The 18,275-nt window shown below is 38.7% G+C and overlaps 3 protein-coding genes and 1 non-coding gene across 4 annotated transcripts in view; 1 reads left to right on the top strand and 3 right to left on the bottom strand.

Annotated features, from left to right (window-relative positions):
- Positions 1-3,578, bottom strand: part of lyve1b (lymphatic vessel endothelial hyaluronic receptor 1b) — a 13,413-nt gene extending 9,835 nt beyond the window's left edge. Inside the window, exon 1 of the mRNA XM_066685631.1 lies at positions 3,525-3,578. The gene's annotated coding sequence lies outside the window, so the exon portion shown is untranslated. The remainder of the gene's footprint in view (positions 1-3,524) is intronic.
- Positions 698-7,991, top strand: LOC136709312 (golgin subfamily A member 6-like protein 26). Its single transcript, XM_066684460.1, has 8 exons — positions 698-976; positions 2,060-2,200; positions 4,297-4,497; positions 5,419-5,606; positions 5,689-5,902; positions 6,032-6,130; positions 7,524-7,591; positions 7,717-7,991. The coding sequence occupies exons 1-8, from the start codon at positions 698-700 to the stop codon at positions 7,874-7,876; spliced, it is 1,350 nt and encodes a 449-aa protein (XP_066540557.1). The 3' UTR covers positions 7,877-7,991.
- eif4g2b (eukaryotic translation initiation factor 4, gamma 2b) lies at positions 7,916-18,275 on the bottom strand. The gene is made up of 21 exons (XM_066684459.1): positions 18,239-18,275; positions 18,015-18,123; positions 16,806-16,871; positions 16,532-16,657; positions 16,278-16,380; positions 15,280-15,408; positions 15,120-15,186; positions 14,880-15,031; positions 14,677-14,787; positions 14,326-14,508; positions 14,088-14,226; positions 13,831-13,982; positions 12,959-13,063; positions 12,553-12,681; positions 12,326-12,430; positions 11,741-11,956; positions 11,322-11,580; positions 10,250-10,454; positions 9,876-10,084; positions 9,664-9,785; positions 7,916-9,346 (listed from the first exon to the last, which is right to left on the bottom strand). Exons 1-21 carry the CDS (start codon positions 18,273-18,275, stop codon positions 9,281-9,283), a joined length of 2,790 nt encoding a protein of 929 aa, XP_066540556.1. The 3' UTR covers positions 7,916-9,280.
- On the bottom strand, positions 12,750-12,917 carry LOC136710159 (small nucleolar RNA SNORD97). The gene has a single exon (XR_010804598.1). It is a non-coding gene; the product is annotated as a small nucleolar RNA SNORD97 (small nucleolar RNA).

Raw genomic sequence — 18,275 nt, 5'->3', positions numbered from 1 at the left:
TATGTTTTTCTTTGGACAGGGATGATATATTTTTGTAAAAATCTTTTAAGTCTGAAGTCTCCATTGCCAAATCTGGTTTATTATTATTATTATTTTTTTTTTTTTGCCTTATTTGTTGTTGTTGTTGTTTAAGGACTGATTCTTTTAAAATTAGATTTGACAGATTTAAAAATGAAAGCCTTATAGGTGTATGTGCCATTGAGCTACATAACAAAAGATAAACTGTGAAGTGTCATATTTTTTAACAGACTTCTACTATATATAGTTTTGCTCCCTGTAGGTGACGTGTACATATTTTCACTTACAAAACTATCAAAAGTCATTTGATCACAGTGTTTGAACCTGTATGTATGTAAATTGCCATTTAAAGTAATATCTTACAATGCCAATGTACAGTTTATCAGCTCCAACACAGGCCAGTTTATTGCTGGACATAAAGCCAGAGAGACCATTGAATGTAATTAGTTAAGGCAGGAATAAGCTTTGTTTAGGGCTCTTTGAAAGCATAGAGTTTCTACTCCTGCTGAGCAGGTATCAGATCACCTCATGAAATATTAACTCAGAGAGTGGGTCTTTGCAAGCTGAAGCTCACACAGATGGGGCACATAGGTGAACTTTGGTTCAGCATCAGCAGCCCATTCAGGCTGGTTTAAGCTCAGTCTGCAAACTGGTCTATAGAGACAGCTCCTGCAGAAGAATGACCCTGAGGGCCACGTCTCATGGGGACCTCCAGGCCCTGCCTTTGTCCAAGCCTCCATCTCTTGACAACATGATGTACAAATCCTATTCTGTCAGCAGCAACAACATGGGCAGCCGTTTTGGGAAGGACAGCATGGAGGAGATCAAGGAGGTGTCTAAGCCAGTGCATCTGCCCCGAAGACCAGTACGAGCGGTCAGACCGGTCAGTGCCCTCACCAACAACGGCACATTCCTCCAGATCAATCACCTGCAAGGAGAGCTGGTGCGCAAGAGGAAGGTAAAAGTAACTAAAGAGGACAATGCAATGTCCAGAAAACTGAGGATAAATGTTTTATTTGTTACATGATTCTGATTAACATTAACATTTATGGCACTGGGTAGATGTAAGAAAATGCACGGTTAGAAACCTTGCTCAAAGTCTCTTATTGATAAAGCATGTTGTTCTTGCCCAGACTAGGAATTGAACCCTGCTCTGCTCTGTGGAGTTATATCAACTACGCTCACTACACTAACCAGAAGAACAAGCATGAATTATTATTGTGGACTAAACTACAAAATATACTGAGCTAGGATAGCTAGGATAATGGACTGGTTTAACAAACAGGGATTAAGCCTAGACTACTTGAGATTTTGAAAGGAGATTGTCTGTAGAATAAAAATACAGTCCACGATTAGGCTTGGGAAACCTGCCCTAAAATCAAATTTACTTTAGGTTTCTGCTTAATCGGAATCTGGAAAAAAAAGGCAGGTGCTTGCCAATATCGGCTACTGGAATCTGTACGTGTATTAGCTGTGTGTTTGTATTATCACTACAACGAAAGATAATGATTTAGGTAGTCAGTTTTGAAAAGGTACATGATGAATCAAAATCAGTTAATTTTTTAGCATTCATCATTCCATTTGTTTTGATCACATTCCATAGTGTGGCTTAAATCTTTGCCAGGCTCCAAAAGCACTGGTAATATATTTCACAAATAGTCTTCTTCTGAAATGATGGCATCTTCATGAAGCAGCATCTCTGTGTGAGACTTCTGCCCCCAGCTGTCACTTTCTGCTTCATGGCCTTTAGTAGAGCCTCCTGAAAGCTCTTCTTCTTGTTGCCTTTCAGCAATAAGGCTTTCACTTTCTTTCAAAACCACTACATACAAGACGGTTTGTCACATGCCTTTCTCATATGGTTTCCTTCTTTCCTTCTCTCTCTCTTGAGGAAATAACCTTTGTTGTTCTAAATATCTCACAAAAAGTTCAATAACATTAAATTATATATATATATATATATATATATATAATCCATTTAATATTTAATTGTATTTATTGTAATGTTATATTATGTTTTTACTACGGCATATAATGCCATTAGGAATGTGAGGACCTAAAGAAGGAGAATAAGTATCTGTCGAATGAGATTCACATGGAGAGGATCATGATGAGAACAGAGAGTGAGCTGACCATGAGGAACCTTAGAAACCTCAACCAGGAACTGCAGACCCAAGTTAAAGAGGTTCATTTCAACTAAAATCATTTCACAATATCTGAAACAAAACCAGCTTCTCAGCACTTTCATTTACACTCCAGTCCCGTGATTAATAATAGCTTTTAAAAGTTTATACACAGTGTACCATAGGCCAATAACTTTGGTCATGGAAGGCCAATGACCAGCACAACTGGATAATTCTGCTATTTTCTATTTCAGTTAATCAGTTAATCAGCATGTTAGATTGGTGTGATTGAGCAGGGAGATGACAAAATTAAAACTATGTTCCATTAGTCACACCCTTGTACCCTTGCATCCTTTATGTGTTTCTTTAATTTAGCAAAATTCTAGTTCCCATTTCTTTTTCCCAACAGGTGTTAGTCCCCATAAGCACTTGAAGGTGAAGTTTAGGTTTAAAAAAAAAAAAAGAAAATAAGTATATATATATATATTTTTTTTTCAAAGATGTTATATACACACCACAAAACTAAAAAACTATAATTACAAATGTGTTCCTGTGGTAATCCAAATAGTCAATAAAAACTTGATAAAAAAAAAAGAAAATTAAACTTCAGCACAAACTAACAACAGACATTTTTCTCCTCAAATATTAAAAAAGGTGGAGCCTCTGAACATAAACAAACCAGAGGGAACTGCAGTTCCCCTCACAATCATAGACATAGCTTTTAAAGCAGTGGTCACCAAACTTTTTCGTACGAGATCACCTTTTGAAATCTGACCAAATGAAACCAGAATAAATACCAGGCTTAGGCTACTTTAAATAAAAACATTGATGTATGTATCCCCATAGCCTGCAATAACATAAAACGAAACTGTTTACTTCAGCTCTTTACAGCTGAGTGTTGGCTGTGGTGGTACTCAGTGCTTGAGGCTGTACACTATCTACACTGTCTGCAACATCTGTCAACATCATCCATCATCTGTCAGTGGGCGGGCCTGACTCCGATCCAGTCAGATTGATTGGCTAGATGCGCAGTAAGGCAAGAGAGACTGAGCATGTACATTAGATTCATATTTCTGTTTACTAATGATAGTTTTCAGAGGACAAAATGTTGAAAGTAAGAGTTCAGGGTGAAAAGCTTTCCTGAATTTTTAAGGGGGGCTTCAAATTTAATTGAAGAACCATTTAGAAACACCCCTGCTGCTCCATTATCTTCCACTCAACCTGTAGTTAGCTCTAGCTAGGAAGGAAAATATCCTAGCGTTAGCCAATAGCAGGCTATTAATCGGACTGGATCCGAGTCAGGCCCGCCCACTGACGGATGATGTTCATTCATTCATTGTCTGTAACCCTTATCCAGTTCAGGGTCACAGTGGGTCTGGAGCCTACCAGGAATCCTTGGGTGCAAGGTATAAAAACACCCTGGAGGAGGCACCAGTCCTTCTCAAGGCCACACACACTCACACATTTACACCCATGGACACTTTTGAGTCACCAATCAACGTGGGAGGACCGTGGACTGTGGGAGGAAACCGGCACACCCGGAGGAAACCCACATGGACAGGGGGAGGACACACCAAACCCCTCACAGACAGTCACCCGGAGAAGGACTTGAACCCACAACCTTCAAGTCCCTGGAGCTGTGTGACTGCAACACTACCTGCTGCGCCACCTGCTGGCGCATTAAATAAATACAGTTTAATAATTAATTAAATCATACAATTTAAAACATATTCAAAATGCACATTTGAATAATGATGAAATAAATCACAAAATATTTAAGCTTTTGTTTCAAATATTATTAAATTAAAAATTAAATAAAATAAATATCCTTTTAAATATATCTTAATTCATATAATTATATAATATTGTCACAAATAACCCTCTATATGTAACATTTTAGGTTAAGAAGTGATTTTGAAGGTCATGCATTTGAAAGCATATGGAAAATCTGATTATGAGAAAATGTTTTATCTGTTAACTTATAACTGTATCCCAATTCTAAAATCAAGTTTGATGCCTTGAATAATGTCACATAATTTGCACTACAGAGGGTTTTAAATGCTTAGGGCAAGAATTGGGATCGGGCCAAACTTTCCTAACTTTCCTGTTGACCTCTCGGTTAGAGACTGAATAATTCACTGCCACCTGCTGTTTTCAGCTGAAACAAAAACTGCACCTGAGCCAGCAGAGGGCGACTCTGTGCTCCAGGGCCGTGGAAGAGTCAGACCTGTCCCGAAGCGAGGCTGAGAAGAGCCGGACACTGGCTGAGGCTCGCGCAGTGGACAGCAGGAAAGAGAGAGATGTGGCACTGGCTGAGAAAACACAACTGACTGAGGATCTGCAGCAACTCAGTAAAGAGGTCAAGTACACAACACATTTAAGTAATTCGCCCATTAAGATGTAAACGAATTTATTTGGATTGGTAGTGTGTCAAATGATGTTCTTCAAAAACCAAGAGCTTAACAGCGGTGGTAGTAGTAACCATTAAAGGGTCCCTCACTGAACGTTGTTACCTTATGTATGTAATACTTGGATGACTATAGTTTAATAGTTGGAATATGAGGTATTGGTCTCAAATTACTGGGAGAGGGGTAAATGCATGGCGTTCAGCGTCCAAATAAACATTATTCAGATGTTATATACAATTAACAATAATTAACATTATTTTACAATGAATATTATATAATGTATTCATGGGTTGCAGATGACGTCACAGTACAAAGTAGCTGCCGTATTGGGGCCTTACACACTATATTTACATGTTAAAATGGAAGACAAAATTATGGACCCCTAGCTCATTTATCCGTCACATTTGTGAATAGAGCTCTGTTCGTCTGTGTCAGTCAGTAGAGGAGCTCAGGTCACAAAGTAGTGCCATACGCCCTTCCTTCCAGTTTTCAGTAATCTTATTTCACTTTTGTTTTAGAGTGTAAGAGAGACACAAGCCATATATTCTTTTGTCCTGTTAGTGCTGCGCTCTGAAACCATTAGGTGTCCACGCCAGAATAATCACGTGATTGCAACCTATGAATCTGACATGTACTGTAGGCGTTATATTTATGGAGGACCAAACTGCCAAAACTAACAAATAAATAAATAAATTCAAAAACAAATATTTATAATATGTTATAACAAATATCATTATTATATTAATTTGCTATAAGATTATTTTATAGTGACATATGATCTAGATTTATGTGAGACCCATTAAAACACAAAGAAATTTGTACATGACCCTCAGCTTCTTCTTTTAAACCTATTCTCAACTGTCTTTCAATAGCACACAAAACTGCAGTTACTTCTGGCCCAGACTGAAAAGAACTACTTTGAAGTGAAGCTGAAGTTGGAGAGAGTGTCTGGAGAAAAACAGTTTCTCCTTGAGGAAAACAAGAGTCTGGAAGATGAGAGAAACACGCTGAGGCACAAACTGAAGGAGATGACAGAGGAAAACACCAAACTCAAAGAAAAGTGAAAACATGTTTTAGGAAATGAATATGTGCTGTGATACTGCTGTGTATTTGTGTAAACGGATGTGTCTCCATGTTTGTAGGGAGGTGAGCTGGAGGCGAAGAGCTGCAGCTGCTGAGGAACAGAGTGAGAGATCCAGTAAAGCTCAGCAACAGGCCGAGCAGGAGCGCAGACTGGCAGACAGAGAGAAAGAGGAGCGCATTAACGAGTGCCTGAACTGGAGGCAAAAACACCAAGCTCTAGCAGACATCTTCAGAGCCCAGGAGGACCTCAAATCTCAGAGGCAGAACAAAGCCGTAAGCGTCACAACACTATACTGATCACTGCCAAACGGAACAGATGTTGCTGAGATGTTCTTACTTCTTGTATACTGAAGAAAAGCTATTCAACTGTGCACGCAATTAACATGTTCTTTTCTGACCCAGTGTCAAGCAAACATCAAGAGCTATTTCCTGTGTATGACTGAAAGTGACCAGAGGGTTAGAATCCTCAAAAACCATGATGGAACTCCAAGGAACTTCACGGTATGATTTGGCACTTTACATTAAAATAAATAAATAAAGAGAGATAAATAATACACTGCCTGGCTAAAAAACCTGGATTTAACTAAACTAATAGGTAAGGGCCTCCCATTGGATAATTATTGCAAGGACGATTATGTTTCACCTGGCAACACGTTATTTAACCCTAAATGATGCAGTGAGTAGCTTATCATTTGTTAAAAAAACATGTCAAGACATCCTGTGGCCATGGAAAAGATGTAAATCTGTTTGAAAAGGGTCAAATTATTTGCATGCATCAAGCAGAGAAAATATCTGTGGAGTTTCCTGAAACTACTAAAATCGGGTTAAGAACTGTCCAATGCATTATTAAAAAGTGGAAGGACAGTGGGGAAACATCATCTTCGAGGAAGGAATGTGGTGGTAAAAAAAATCTTAAATAATTGTGAATGTAGAGAAGAAAAAAATACAGTATGGGATATGTTTAATAGTGAAATTAAGAGCATTTAAAGATGCACAATGAGAAGAGAACTCAAGGGATTGGAACTAAACATCTGTGCAGCCTTACGAAAACCACTTATCAGTGAGGCTAATCTGCAAAAACATATTCAGTTAGCTAGGGAACATATAGATTGAACTCTGGAGCAATGCAAGGTCATGTGGTGTAATGAGTCCAGATTTACTCTGTTCCAGAGTGATGGGCGCATTAGGGTAAGAAGAGAGGCAGCTGAAGTGATGCACCCATCATGCCTGGTGCCTATCGTACAAGCCTGCAGGGGCAGTGCTATGATCTGGGGTTGATGCACTTGGTCAGACCTGAATATACTGAACGACCAGGTTATTCCATCAATAGATTTTTCTTCCCTGATGGCACGGGCATTTTTCAAGATGACAATGGCAGGATTCAATGGGTTCAAATTGTGAGTGTGTGGTTAAAGGAACATGAGACATTTTCACACATGGACTGACCACCACAGTCCAGACATGAACTCCACTGAGAATCTTTGGGATGTGCTGGAGAAGACTTTGCGCATTAGTCCAAATCTCTCATCGTCAATACAAGATCTTGGGGAAAGATTAATGCAACTCTGGACAGAAATAAATGTGAAATTGGAGGAGCTTGTGAAAACAAAGCCACAGCGAATGCAAGCCGTAATCAAAGCCAAATGGCGGTCCAATGAAATGTTAGTGTGTGAGACTTTTTTTGGGCCAGGCAGTGTATAAATTTAAAAACTGTAAAACAAAATTCAGATATTCAACTTTTCCAGATTTCAGCACAACTTAAAGATTAAGATGTAAACTTATAAAATAATTTTGGGTGGTTTGATTAAAAATGCACCTTTCTACAGAAACATGTTATACAAATCTCCTTTTAAAAAATGCAAATGACTGTATTTGTTAATTGTTAACACCCTAGGAGGGAGATCCTGTGTATATTTCACCAACTGATGCCAGCACTGAAGATTCTGACAGAGGCTCAGGAAGGTACTCCCAAGGGTGTAGAATCAACTTTGCTCCATTTGTCATGTTTACGCCAAAAGGTTTATCAGATTCAAAGTCCTTGGTCAACCAAACTATTTACAGCTCAGTCTTTTATGGTTCCTTTTCAGAACTCTGCTCAGGGTAGCTGCACCCAGAGGGGGAAGAGACACAGGTCCATCTCACTTCAGTGAACTATCACCAATGGGAGGAGATGCCCCCGAATCCAGTGCTTTAAGGAGAAGTAGGAAAGTAGTTGAATATTTCTGGATCCCTACCGACGAAGAATAAGTCACAGAGATACCAGATATTTTCCTCAGTTTGAAGACTAAGAAACTGAGCTGCAATTTTCAATATAAAATAGCAGAAAAACATTTAAGCAGCATTATCTCATGAACGTGTTTTGTAAACTGAATTACATTATTTACAATAATGCACAACTTAAAAACAGTAAAGAAAAAAAAAGAGTAAAGCACAATTGGTGATTAAGTGTTTCTTTACTGAAAGTTAAGCAGTAGTTGTGTAGAATACTCAGCACTAAAACAATGACATGATTGTGAGCCACTGATATTCTTACATAGAGATAGCTGCAAACACCTCAGGAAAAAAAGTAATGAAACAAGGCCAATGCAACCCAGTCCTCTCAAATAAATTTTAAACACTTGTCAATAACGGATGGTCTGTGCATTGCTTACTGACAAGGGCAAAAGCCTTTCATTTTCTCAGAATTAAAAAAAAAAGGCAGAAAAAGGGGTCCTTTTAAATATTACATTTTCTTCTTTGTTGTAATGTAAAATGTTAAAACATTTATCTTACTGGATTTCGATGGTTATCAGAACTTTTCAACATGGGGCCATTAAAGGCCACAGTACGTTTATCAACAAGGGAATTCAGAGCATAAGGATAAGTGAGCAGTGGCTTTAGCTAACACCATCATGTTGATTCTTTTGACTTTACAACAATCAGAAGTCCCCAGCAAAGCACTTTAAAAAGCTCTTCTGAAAGTCTTGGAATTAGGTAGTGTGTTGTGAAACATTTTCTAGATTACATCTGATGTTTAGGATCTTAATTTGCTTTAAGACAGCAATCTAGCTCAAGCAATGTCTAGTTTTGCACTAAAAGCCCATTCAGGAGGTAGAAACTGACAACGGCTTAAAAAGTTACAGCAACAAAAAACATACAGTTTTCAGATTTTTTTCTGTCATAAAATGCTGAGGGATGAATCAACTGCAACCACTTTTAGATTACACTATGAAGCTGCCTCAAATCAGACAGACCCTTAACCACACACTTGAATTTGAAATGCTTCTTACAAACATTATGCCTAGGTTTAACCCAACAAATTATTGCAATCAAATCAGTTATGAATTTCTATTCCAAAAAAAAATTAGGACTACAGTCACTGCTGGAGTTTAGTGGTCGAAGGAACGCTTTTCCAAATTCCCACATGGAATATAAACCAGAAGCTGGCTACTATTAAAGCAAACAATGAAACTGAAGATGCCTAAGACGCTAGCGCAAATATAAAGGAGACAAATGAGAATTCATGATTTGTTTTGTATTCTTCATGGGTCTAGCAGCAGAGTGTGGTGTAGAGGTGACTGAGCTCATGTTACTGCAGTGGGTTAACTGGGAGAGCACTATGCTGCCTAGCAGATAACTCCTGGACTCTGTTACTAGGCTTTGGCTGATTCCTCAGTCACCCTCCTCTTCTGACTCTTCTTCCTCAGCTGTCTCCAGCCAGGTCAGCCACTGGTTCACCTAAGGAAAAATGATAAAAATATGATATTTTCATGTACGGGTTCAAATTTAGTCAAATTTTAATATCAAGCGGGAAAGCAGCCACTCAACTGCACTTGATTAATTCATCTTCTACAAGCCACATAAAGAGTTTACTGGGAACATCTTTATAGCACATCATAGAGCAACATCTGAATAACCCATGAAAGAAAATGGTGTCACTGTGCTTAGCTAGTTTGTCTATTTTTTATATATATACTGTGCACCTTCCATTTCTTAAAGTGAGGCAGAAAGGATCTCAAGTTACATCATTAACAAACAAAACACCCAACATTTACCTGAAATAAGGCTTTTCCTTTTCCAGGGAATTCTTGGGTAATATCTTCTTTCCATGCAAGGAAGGCTTCTTCTTCAATGATCTCCATGTCATAAAAGTTCACAAAGTAGCGTAGCAACATACCTAAATGGAGAAAAGGAGGGGTTGAATTATTGATTTTCTATATATTTACATTAAAGATTAAAGTGCCTGCAGCAACTGTGGGTAACACACCTTTTGGGAAGGCATATGTGTTGCAGTGCACCTGTAGAGCATACAAGGCACTGACTTGCAGGTCGGTGTGGTCATGGAGAAACTTCTGCATAACTGGCTTAAAAGCCAGCAGCAGCTGTTTTTCCTGGTCCAGATGCTCTTTTGTAGGGGCACACAAGCTTTCGTCACCCTCAGACAGACACAGCTCAGCTGAGATGTATTGTAGAAAGCTGTAAATAAAAAGCAATGCTATGTTAAAACACTCTAAAGCCTGCTGTGTTTCTAAGCATTATACACTGCAGTCCTGATAGATTATTGTATGCAAAAATCTATTGACCAAGTAATTTCACCGTATTAGTGAACTGTCTAGAATATTTACAGACACTGTACTGTACCTGGTCATTAGAATGTTGATGAAACCCTTGTCTGTGTGGAGTTTGGGTGAGATGTTGTCTTTGATCCACTTGTAAATACTCTGGGGGGCAGGGTCTGCTTTGATCTGCTTCAGGAGCTCTTTCTCCAGTTTCAAAAGGGGAAAGAGGAAGCTTAAGCCCTTCCCTTCCAGAATCTCTAACATACGGTCTTTATTCTGGTCAATTTCTGTAGAAAAGAATTAAGCTCATATTTGACATCCAGGTGAAGAAGCACTCTCTTCCCAAGCAATTATTTTACAAGTGATGGCACAATCTGTACTTCCACAGAATCAATAACACTCATGGTCACCCCAACTCTCCCCTTTCTCTGGGTCTGCTCAGAGTGCTCTGTATCTTCTTGTTAAGCCATCTCTCATCAGAGAATTCATTATCTACTGTACCCCCTTGCTTTCTAGAACCCCTCCCTATACCTCTAGCTAAAGTTTGATTTGGTCCCTCACCTGGATTCTTAAACTGTCCTTGTTTCATGGCCAATTTAAAAAAGCTGCAGTAACACCTGTACCTTTAAAAGCAATTTATAATATTCTGTTTCTGTCAAAAGACCTTAAATGAGGAGTTGTGATTTGTTGCTATTCAGCTCAAGGGATGAATAATGTTTGATCTATTTCAAGCCTGGTTTTCACTCATATCCCATTACTAAACCTGCCTTGGTTAAGGTTATCAATAATTTGCTGGTGACTGCAGATGCTGGTGGTCTTAAAATTCATTTTGTTCTGCTTAAGTGTTGCTTTTGACAAAGTTAGGCAATCTATTCTCCTTTCAAGACTGTGAGCTGGGTGCCACTGCTTCTGCCCTTGACTGGATCTTATCTAATGACACTTTTAAACTGCACAGTACCCACAATACTCCATAGCTGTTGTAAAATCTGACCAAGTGGAGCATGAAAGTAAAGAATATTAAAGATCCAAATGCTGGGCCATGAGGGGCCACCTGAGTGGCAGTGGAAATGACAGAACTATATAAAGAGAGTGACATTTGTTGTGATCAGGTTTTTACATATGTATTCGACACTGTTTTTCAAAGTGATACATACCAGGGAGCATCTTCTGCATGTTGACCTTACTCTGCTGAAAGAGATCAGCAAGCCACTCTCGGTCCTTCAACTTGGATGCTTGCTGCAGGCAAAGAAGGAAGAATGGGAAATGTGTGCCATTCTCCAGAGGGTGAGCCAACTCTGCAATGCTGACTAGCTCTGTAATAACAGCTCGGGCAGCAAACTGGGCCAAATAAGACTTCACCAGTGGGATGTCCACCTCGATCTTAGGACACTGGTCCAGAACATTCAGCAAAGCCTGGTGGTGGCAAGTAAGGAGATAACCAAGGAACTGGTGAGAAAGAGCTTAAACAGCATGACAAATAATACATTATGAATCCTCTAAATAAATTTATACAGATGCTTAATCAATAACATTTTAAATGTTAACCATTAATTTTTATTTTACTGACGCATACCTGCATGAAGTTCTCTCCTGTGGCAAGTCCCTCTGTGCGCAGAGAGTGAATAAAAGTACTGGCCTGTTCCTTATCCTCATCAGACCGTTCCAAAGAGCACAAGATGATCTTACTTAACATCTCAGACAGGAAATGTTTAGGAGCTTTCATCTCTCTCACAGCATTGACCGCATCCTCCAAATTCTCGCTGTTCAGATACTCAGTCACTATGGTTTCCTATAAGAACACACCATTTTGAGTTGTGCTTTTCTTCCCCTTAAATTACATTAAAAAAAATAATAATAACAATTCCCCCCAACTTTCTACTCAATATAGTCATTGTCCATTTCAGCTGCTAGCCAAGTCTCTTCCAATCACAAGGTGTCTCCACAACAAGAAGGTGACTGCTAACACAAGCTTCTTTTGAAACACAGCTGTTATCTATGTGTGTTTTGCTACTCATTTGGTATCCTTCCCCAATAATTCTGTAAACCAGAAAATAACCCTGAAGTTGTCTTATTCTCTGCTGAGGTGGCAAGAACTGTATATAAAAAGTGTGTTCCAAAACCACACCACACACACTTAGATTGAATTATATTTACTTACTGTCATTTTTAGCAATTCCTCTTTGGAAGGTGCCGGTTTTTTACTGGTCTTCTGAGGTTTCTCCTGGATCAAAGGAGGATTTGTTTTCAGACCAAGTTGTGGAGGCTTAGATGGGAATTAAACACAAAAACAAGAAACAGAGTCAGGAAACAAAAAAAGAGAAGCAAACACAATAACGTTATATTTCTTGTTACAAAATACATGCTAGAAATTGCAGGTTGTGGCACCTGTCCAAGTGGTGGTGTCTGAGTTCGAGGAGGCTGAGCACTGGGTGGCATCATGTTGGGAATCTGAGGCTGCAACTTAGGCACTTGGTTCTTATTCAACAAAAACGACTGAGCCGGTCTCAAACTGATCTGTGGAGGACACGATAAAACTGGTTAGTGCATATCAGACATAAGATGGGAGAAAATGATAAACAACTGCACCCTCATCTCTCATAATCGCAGTCAACGGACAAGATGTCAGTTTCAGAAAAGAAGAGAACAGAGAAGAATGAAGTAAAGTGGGGAACATAAGAGTAGAGAAAGACAGAAAACTGACATCCCCCATGTTCCTCAGAATAACGCGTCTTTTTATAATCACTGGGTGCATGTGTTCACAATAAGCTTGTGTTCCCTCTCCATGGTTTACCTCATCTGCATTAAGCTGCCCCTTCTTGAAGCGTGGCGGCATGTCCTTGGACTGAACTTGCTGCTGGGTGGAATGGTTCTGGTTTTGAAAATGCAGATTCTGTCCCTAATAATAGAAAATGTATATTAAAAATAATTTAAAAGTAACTCCATTTACAGATGTTATTCTGTAAATGTGGTTAAAGGTGCTTCCCTAAAGTGTGCAGGATTAGTTACCCTCTACTATGATCTATCAAATGACTTAATTATATGGCACATTTCCATGGTATGGTACGGTACCTAGTCAGCTTGGCTCTATTAAGCTCTTTTGTTTTTTCATTATGCAACTGGGTAGTATCTGGTACTGGGTAGTTTAGTACCTGCAGTCTTGTGGATACAAGCAAGTCATGAATTGGCCAAAGAGAGCTGTCAATCACAATAACTTGCAAACATCCAGCACAAACTAGACATTTGTATAATCCCCACGCTACAGTACAGTAGAGATCACATTTGTTTTATCCGACTCATAATGGGAGCTCCATAATTACGCCAGCGTTTTTGAAGCAATGCAAACTCTCCTTGGACTGGTGGATGATGAAAGACTCTAGAGAGAGCAACTAGAAACAAATTGATTCAGACACTGATTTATCTGAACTGATGCATGGAGCTGTGTTCAGTCCCAAAACACAAAGCCAATAAAAGACTAGTAAATAATTCTTAACATTACCACTGCTGCTGTTGTGGTTTCCAAGCCCACGGCTTAATTTTGGGGGTGCTAGTGGAAAAGCTACCAGGGACCACTGACCAAGCAAGTAGAGCCAAGTAGAGTAGATACCATGCAGTGGAAATGCACCATTAAACTGCTAAAACAATTCTTCTGACAGAGATACATACCTGATTAGACTTCATAAATGGCTTTATAGCCAAATCAAACTGTGGTGGTGGGTTAGCCATGTGTCCGTTGAAGAGTGGGTTTGTACGATGACGTCCCAGAGTAGGGGAGAATCTATCTTGAATTACTCCTGGACCAGTTCCTATTCCAATACCTACAAAAAGAAAGCATTACTTAATGCAAGGCATGTTTGATAACTCATCAGTTTCAACTGCTAAAATTTTTTTTTTTACTTTTTACATTTTAATGCTGAGCTTACCTGGCATCTGTCCAAACATGTCAGCCAATCCTCCAAGAGTTTCTCTGTCCAGTTTCATCCTGGCTGGCATGAAGGGCCCTTCCAGAAAGAAGTCCATTCTGATTCCTTGAAACATGGGTGGAATGAAGACACCCAAATCCTGGAAAAAGTAAAGACAATGCAATTTAAAATAAGAAACTAAACAGTACGAGAATACCACATATTCCCAAATGTGTTAATAAGGAGAACACTAATGCACCTTCACTGCATCCTGACGAATCTGGTTAATCGTCTTTGGTCCGTTGTCAATAAAAGCTTTGCGAGGAACCCAACTGTTCTCTCGCAGCTCCACTGTATCTTGCAGTAGGAAACGAATCCTGGCTGGCAAGTCCTTGTTGTTCATTAAGGATCGCATACGGCCAAAGTACTGATTCATTAAAGACTGTGAAGAATTAAGAAATACCGTTATTAGAATACTGAAAATAAACTACATTTTCTGTACCTTACTTGAGTAGCTTGAGGCAATGCTACTCATATTCTACTATTCAATTTTATACTCTAATCACACTAAGAAAATACGAGCACTCATGATAGCTCTTGGCCCCCTCACCTTGGCTTTTTCATGATCGAGTCTAGGCCCCACAGTTCTCATTATCTGACAGAGGCACTCCAGGTCCTCCCCCATATCCTTGAGTTGTATCCTCTTCTTCTTTTCCAAAAGCTAGAGAAGATATTAGTTCAGATTTCATTTTATCAACCTCTAAACAAAAAAGAGAAATACAAACAAATTTAAATGTTACTACTTCTACATACTGTTTTGATGCACTTATGAAGGATAGATTCATGGATGAGGTCAAGTTTGCCAAGTTCCCCAATGAATTTAATGTTTCCGAGCATCTTGATCTTGGCAATGGCACGCTGCTCCTCTTCCTCAGAAGTGAGAGGGCCGTCTTTCTTGTCATAGACTAAAACAGAAAAAGGTCAGTAAGAACCGAGTGTAAGCCATCCAACAATTTAAATCCAGAAACAAAAGGTGAAAATGTTAACATTTACTTTCAACATTTTTGGTGCGATTTTCAAATTCATCTTGGAGTTTGGTGATCAGAAGTCTTCTGAATGTCTACCAAAACAAAAACAAAACAGTTAAAATGTAACATGTTTTACTAAGGATAGAAACTCGTACATCTGGGTTAGATCTAAATTGCAAACTTACTGTGCTCTGCTTTTGAGTGGCTTGAATCTCAGGCGGGCCGTCAAAGTTTGGTGCATCCTCTGCCAAACGCAGACATAGCTGGGCATAGAGTGAGCTGTATTTTGGCTCTTCTAGGGCTTTGTCTACGATCTACAAAGGAGAACAAAATAATTTAATATATAACTGAATAGATACTAAACAACTGCCTAAGACTAATGTAAAAATGAAGAAAGTTCTGTTACATTTATTTGTATGAATATCCTTGATTTCTCATCTTTAACAAAAGCTGTGAATTATGCCCTTCAAATCTGATTTAATCATTTAGTATTCAATACATATCAGACTATTAGCTCAAAAAAGGTGCTATATATAGTTTGTTTTAGTGTCCTACTAAAGAGACTGCTTATAACTGATTAATGAACTAAGTACTACTATCAAAACTAGGGGTGTCACAAGAAGAGAAACCAAGTTAATATAAAAGGTTTTGAAACAAGGTAACTAAAGTTTACACAATATTCACATAGACTGATGCTGACATGTTCAGGCTTATGAAGTAATAGTATATAATCTGAGCTGTTTGCATTAATATAATCTAACAATATTATAGTCCAGCCTGTCAACATATATAGGTTTGTGTGTGGTCAAAAAAGAAAAACAGCATAATTATTTAATTCCTAGAGACATTGGAGACAATTCTCCAGAACTGGAGACATGTTATGTCAATTAAGTCATGCAAGTATGTTATTTCCTTGTTACCAGCTCACTGTGCAAACTCTCCAATCCCAACTAAAAATGGTACAACATCTACATTAGCCCAGTCACAAAGGGAATGTTCAAGAACAATTGTGGCCTGTCAGATTGAGAGTGCACCACTTTAGACAGGGCTGCTGCACCATTAAATTTTGTAGTAATATCATAAATCGTATTGAGTATTGCAGAATTTCAGTGGTACTGGTTCAGCCTACCAAATTTCTGGAATCATGACACTGCAAATCACTATTTAGACATTTTACACTTACCAGCAAGATGACTCCCTTGAGGACAAGCTTAGAATCTACACCCACATTGAGGAGCTCAAGGCATAGCTTGTCAAACTTTTCAGGGGTCAGTTTATTAAGTATCCTAAACAAAACAAAGACACAGTATTACCTTAAAACAGATCTGTAGTTATTGAAGCTCAGTAAGATCAGTTGACTGTTGACTTAATATGAAATCATGCAACACTACTTTATAACCTCTAGGGAAGTAATTAACAAAACCTTCAAATACTCACCCTCTTACTTTCCTAAATATTGCATCATGATGTTCTTTTTCATTTGAGGAGTCGACATCTCGTCTAGTGCTTCGTGAAGGAACCCATCTCTGAACGCTAGGCCCTGGGGTTTTCCCCAGGAACTCGCTAAAGTGGATGAAAATTTATTAAATGTGATATATCCATGTTTTGTTGGAGTTTTGTTACAGATATATTTTATAACCATATTATTCCTTTGTATTTTTAATTCCCACTACTTTGAATAAAATAACTGCAGAATGTGTCGCATACTCACCTGTTGCCGGCAGTCTTGGGATAGTGCTGAGGTGCACCCCTACCTCCTCCTCCGCCCGAAGAAGCACTTAAATACAAAAGAACAGAAAAAAGTCATTAACTAACCTGACAATTGCTAAAATGTTTCATAAGGGACTTAAAATATGACACAAAAAATATTATCCATAAAACCAGATGCCAAGTACAAGGTCAACCAGAACTCAGCACCTACATTACAGCTATGCTGAACGTGTTTACTGATTTTACTGTGTTACTGAATGTGTTTTCCATACAGCCACTACTCGTCAGGAAAACCCCTAAATATATACATGAGTAACACTATGTGCTGGGAGGCTGGGAGACAAACTTATAGTCAGGAATACTGTTCAAAACCCTTACCATGTTCAACCAGACAAGACAAGCACAACAGGGTAAATACATTTGTGTCTAATCTTTTGTTTTTGTTTAATCTTTGAGTCACACTGCTCTCCCTCAGCTGGAGGGAAGGGTAGATACTCCACTAAACCAAGAACGGACTACTCAATGGGCATCATTTTTATAATGCCAATCAGCAGCCAGAGTTAGCTGTCAATCGTTTAGTGCTGCTGCCAATGGAGTCACAGTTCAGGCTATAGGGGTTAGTTTCGCAGCTGCACTGAGAGAATCTGGTCAGTGCTGAAAAAATATATATTAGCACAGTGTCTTGAAGAAACTACATTTCATTTCTTCTTCAACACATTTGTGATGACAATAAAGCTGACTGACTTTTAGAAACGAAGTAATTCTTTATACATAAAAATAACATTAGATTTTATATAAGATTAAAAATAATATTAAATTTAATATATGAGCTGCTGGTGAAGACACTGTTATAAAAAACAAATAAGCAGCAGCTTGGATGCAGGCAATTTCTTTCTTAATGCGATCTATTCAGTGTCAAGCAGATAGACTGGGCTGATTTTAATAACTATAATGTACTTTAAGTGTGCACTGTGTAACAGTACTACGCAGGAAATCTATCTGACCGGGACTCTGTATCGGAATTCCCAACAGATGATTTATGACGATGAAACCAAATATCCACATACATTTTATGAAATTTTAAATAATTTTCTTAAATAAGCGCTTGCTACATTTCAAATTTCACCATTTCACTGTATCTCAATCAAAATATTAGCCACTAAATATTTCGCAAATGTCATTCTGCCCTAATCAAACATCAGTCACTCACCTGAAACGAGAAGCACCCCCTTCTGCAATCACACTCTCCACTTTGGCGGCTTGACAACGAAGAATCTTCAAAAGAATCAGAGTCAAAGGGCGGGGTGGAGAAAATCGGGCTGAGAGAGAGCAAGAGAGAGCACAGGATGAGAATCACATGCATTAAACATAAAAATACAAGAGCTGTGTTTTACATTCAGAAATAAGTCAAAGAACACCAGCAGCACTATTTACACAGCTGTCTGACAAACGCACTGCGAACTGAGGCCAT

The sequence above is a fragment of the Hoplias malabaricus genome, chromosome 11 (assembly GCF_029633855.1).
Source record: "Hoplias malabaricus isolate fHopMal1 chromosome 11, fHopMal1.hap1, whole genome shotgun sequence".
Taxonomy (NCBI): Eukaryota; Metazoa; Chordata; class Actinopteri; order Characiformes; family Erythrinidae; genus Hoplias; species Hoplias malabaricus.
Note: the sequence above shows the minus strand (reverse complement) of the source record. Positions and strands in the feature narration are given on the sequence as shown.

What these genes read in the sequence shown, in the direction of transcription:
- LOC136709312 (XM_066684460.1), top strand. Translation starts at nt 698, where the DNA reads ATGACCCTGAGGGCCACGTCTCATGGGGACCTCCAGGCCCTGCCTTTG. An exon ending in AGCTGGTGCGCAAGAGGAAG is followed by an intron (nt 977 to 2,059) that starts GTAAAAGTAACT and finishes TAATGCCATTAG; the next exon opens with GAATGTGAGGACCTAAAGAA. An exon ending in GAACTCCAAGGAACTTCACG is followed by an intron (nt 6,131 to 7,523) that starts GTATGATTTGGC and finishes TTAACACCCTAG; the next exon opens with GAGGGAGATCCTGTGTATAT.
- eif4g2b (XM_066684459.1), bottom strand. Translation starts at nt 18,275, where the DNA reads ATGGCCTCAGTTCGCAGTGCGTTTGTCAGACAGCTGT. An exon ending in TGCGTTTGTCAGACAGCTGT is followed by an intron (nt 18,124 to 18,238) that starts GTAAATAGTGCT and finishes GCTCTCTCTCAG; the next exon opens with CCCGATTTTCTCCACCCCGC. An exon ending in CATGCAGAAGATGCTCCCTG is followed by an intron (nt 10,455 to 11,321) that starts GTATGTATCACT and finishes TCTTTTCTACAG; the next exon opens with AAATTGACCAGAATAAAGAC.